A 1,872-nucleotide genomic window follows, 5' to 3' on the forward strand; every position below is an offset into this window, starting at 1 on the left:
GAGAATCTCCTGTGGACCTGCTGAGACCCTCTGCTCCTCCAGCTCCTCCAGCTCCTCCTGTCACCTCCGCCTCCTCCTCCTCCATGGACCGCTCCGGGACGCTCCGCTGGCTGCTCCTCTTCTTCTTCTTCAGCCTCATGTGCATCATGTGTCACGGTCAGGCGTCTCAGGAAGTGTCGGTGGAGGATTTGGGTTTGGAGAAACCTGAAGCAGCTGCAGACAGAGACCTGGTCAGTATCAGATCTAAAGTGTTAGGGTTAGTCTGACAGACGTAGAAGAACTAACCACGTTCTGTGGTTAGTTCTTCATACGAGCGAGAATCTAAGCTACTGGATATAATTCTAACTACATAGTGATTGGAAATGTTTGTTTAGTGCAAACATGAGTTTATAAATCTGTGTATATTCTGGATTAGATTTGGATTTCATAAGATAAATGTTTTTCCAGGTTAAGTAAATAGGAAACAGAGTAATGCACTGATAACTGTCTTTTGTATACAATCATAAATGAAGCATTAGAAGCAGATGGAACTTCAGGCCTTGATGTGTGTGTGCAGGTGGAAGCTCTGGAGACTCTGCTGGGCAGGATGCACACTCGCATTTCCTCCAACGAGAAACGAGGGATCATCCCTCTGGTAACGTCGCTTCACTCTGAACACAGAATTCTGTCATTGCTTCATGTTTCCTACATCCCTTCACTGCTGTTTAATTAAACCAGTTAGACACTAATTAAAAGATAAGAAGAAAATGCAACAACAGACTTTGGCTCAGTGTAATTAAAGACTAATCAAGATCCAACAACAATTAACTGAGAGAGAAGAGAAAAAGCTCCACAAGCTTTTTAATCCTCAGTGGAAATAAATCACACAGAAACCAAACGGAATCCGGCCGTGAGGCTCAACTCCAGATAAGGAACTGGATTTAATTATTTCACTGAAAAATGTGATTTACTTCTCTCCCTCATTCACTTTGGTCAGAATGAATCTGAATAATTCAGAGAAAATGAAAACAATTAAAGCAAAGGATAATAATTTAAGTAAAGGTCTGAGTTAGTAACGTAGTTTTCTTAGCATGAGATTTGTCTTTGAATGTCTCTCCTCTGCTCAGTGTGGGATGGGAGACCGATGTGCTATGAAGTTTGGGCCTCGCATCGGGAAACTCTGCGACTGTGGACGAGGAGCAAACTGTAACTCCTACCTGCTCAAGTGCATCTGAACCCCAGAAGAACTTTCTGTATTTTCCACACGCCATCACTTCTGCAGGAGAAACTATCCTGAGTCTCATCATGTGTAGCCTCATCATTTCTTTTTGTCCTTGCTGATGTTGTGGCAGCTGTTGCCGTGGGATACGGGAAGTCGCTGATGATGATGATCTGCATGTAAATGTTTCATGTTCAATAAACAGACTTGTCAACACAACTATTTGTTCTTTTATTAACTCACAGTTTACTCACAGTTAATCAGGGTTATGTTTTGTGGTTGGTGTTAAATTAGAGGGACATGATTTAATTAAAATTTGCTCCTGTAAAAATAAATCCATGAACCAACATGTTGACTGGAGGTTTTCTGTCCATGTGGGATTTTACAGGAGATTCTTTCTTTCTTTTGTCTGAATAAAAGAGATTTGAATTGAAAACCTGCAGCAAAGATCACTGATGATGAAAACTGACGTTTGTTTGAAATCTCTGAGCAGTTAACTAACTTCCCATTCACAGAAACAGTATCGACATGTTCCTTATTTTTCTATCACACATTCAAACACCTTCACATAATGAGACTTGTAGCTTCGACTGTTTCTCGTCAGTTCACACACAGGTTGTGTTTCTTAGTATAACACAATACAACAGGAAGTGTGTTCAGCTGGAACCACAAGT

At 41.1% G+C, this 1,872-nt stretch overlaps 1 protein-coding gene across 1 annotated transcript; it reads left to right on the forward strand.

Moving 5' to 3' along the window:
• On the forward strand, positions 1–1,409 carry cartl (cocaine- and amphetamine-regulated transcript-like). Its single transcript, XM_034577777.1, has 3 exons — positions 1–230; positions 557–634; positions 1,107–1,409. Exons 1-3 carry the CDS (start codon positions 84–86, stop codon positions 1,212–1,214), a joined length of 333 nt encoding a protein of 110 aa, XP_034433668.1. The 5' UTR covers positions 1–83; the 3' UTR covers positions 1,215–1,409.
• Positions 1,410–1,872: the final 463 nt, after the last annotated feature.

Source organism: Hippoglossus hippoglossus, chromosome 3 (genome assembly GCF_009819705.1).
Source record: "Hippoglossus hippoglossus isolate fHipHip1 chromosome 3, fHipHip1.pri, whole genome shotgun sequence".
Taxonomy (NCBI): Eukaryota; Metazoa; Chordata; class Actinopteri; order Pleuronectiformes; family Pleuronectidae; genus Hippoglossus; species Hippoglossus hippoglossus.

Bases quoted from the DNA above. Each gene is read 5' to 3' on its own strand.
- cartl (XM_034577777.1), top strand. From the start codon at position 84: ATGGACCGCTCCGGGACGCTCCGCTGGCTGCTCCTCTTCTTCTTCTTC. The intron at 231-556 runs GTCAGTATCAGA...GTGTGTGTGCAG, and splicing joins CAGCTGCAGACAGAGACCTG to GTGGAAGCTCTGGAGACTCT. The intron at 635-1,106 runs GTAACGTCGCTT...TCCTCTGCTCAG, and splicing joins AACGAGGGATCATCCCTCTG to TGTGGGATGGGAGACCGATG.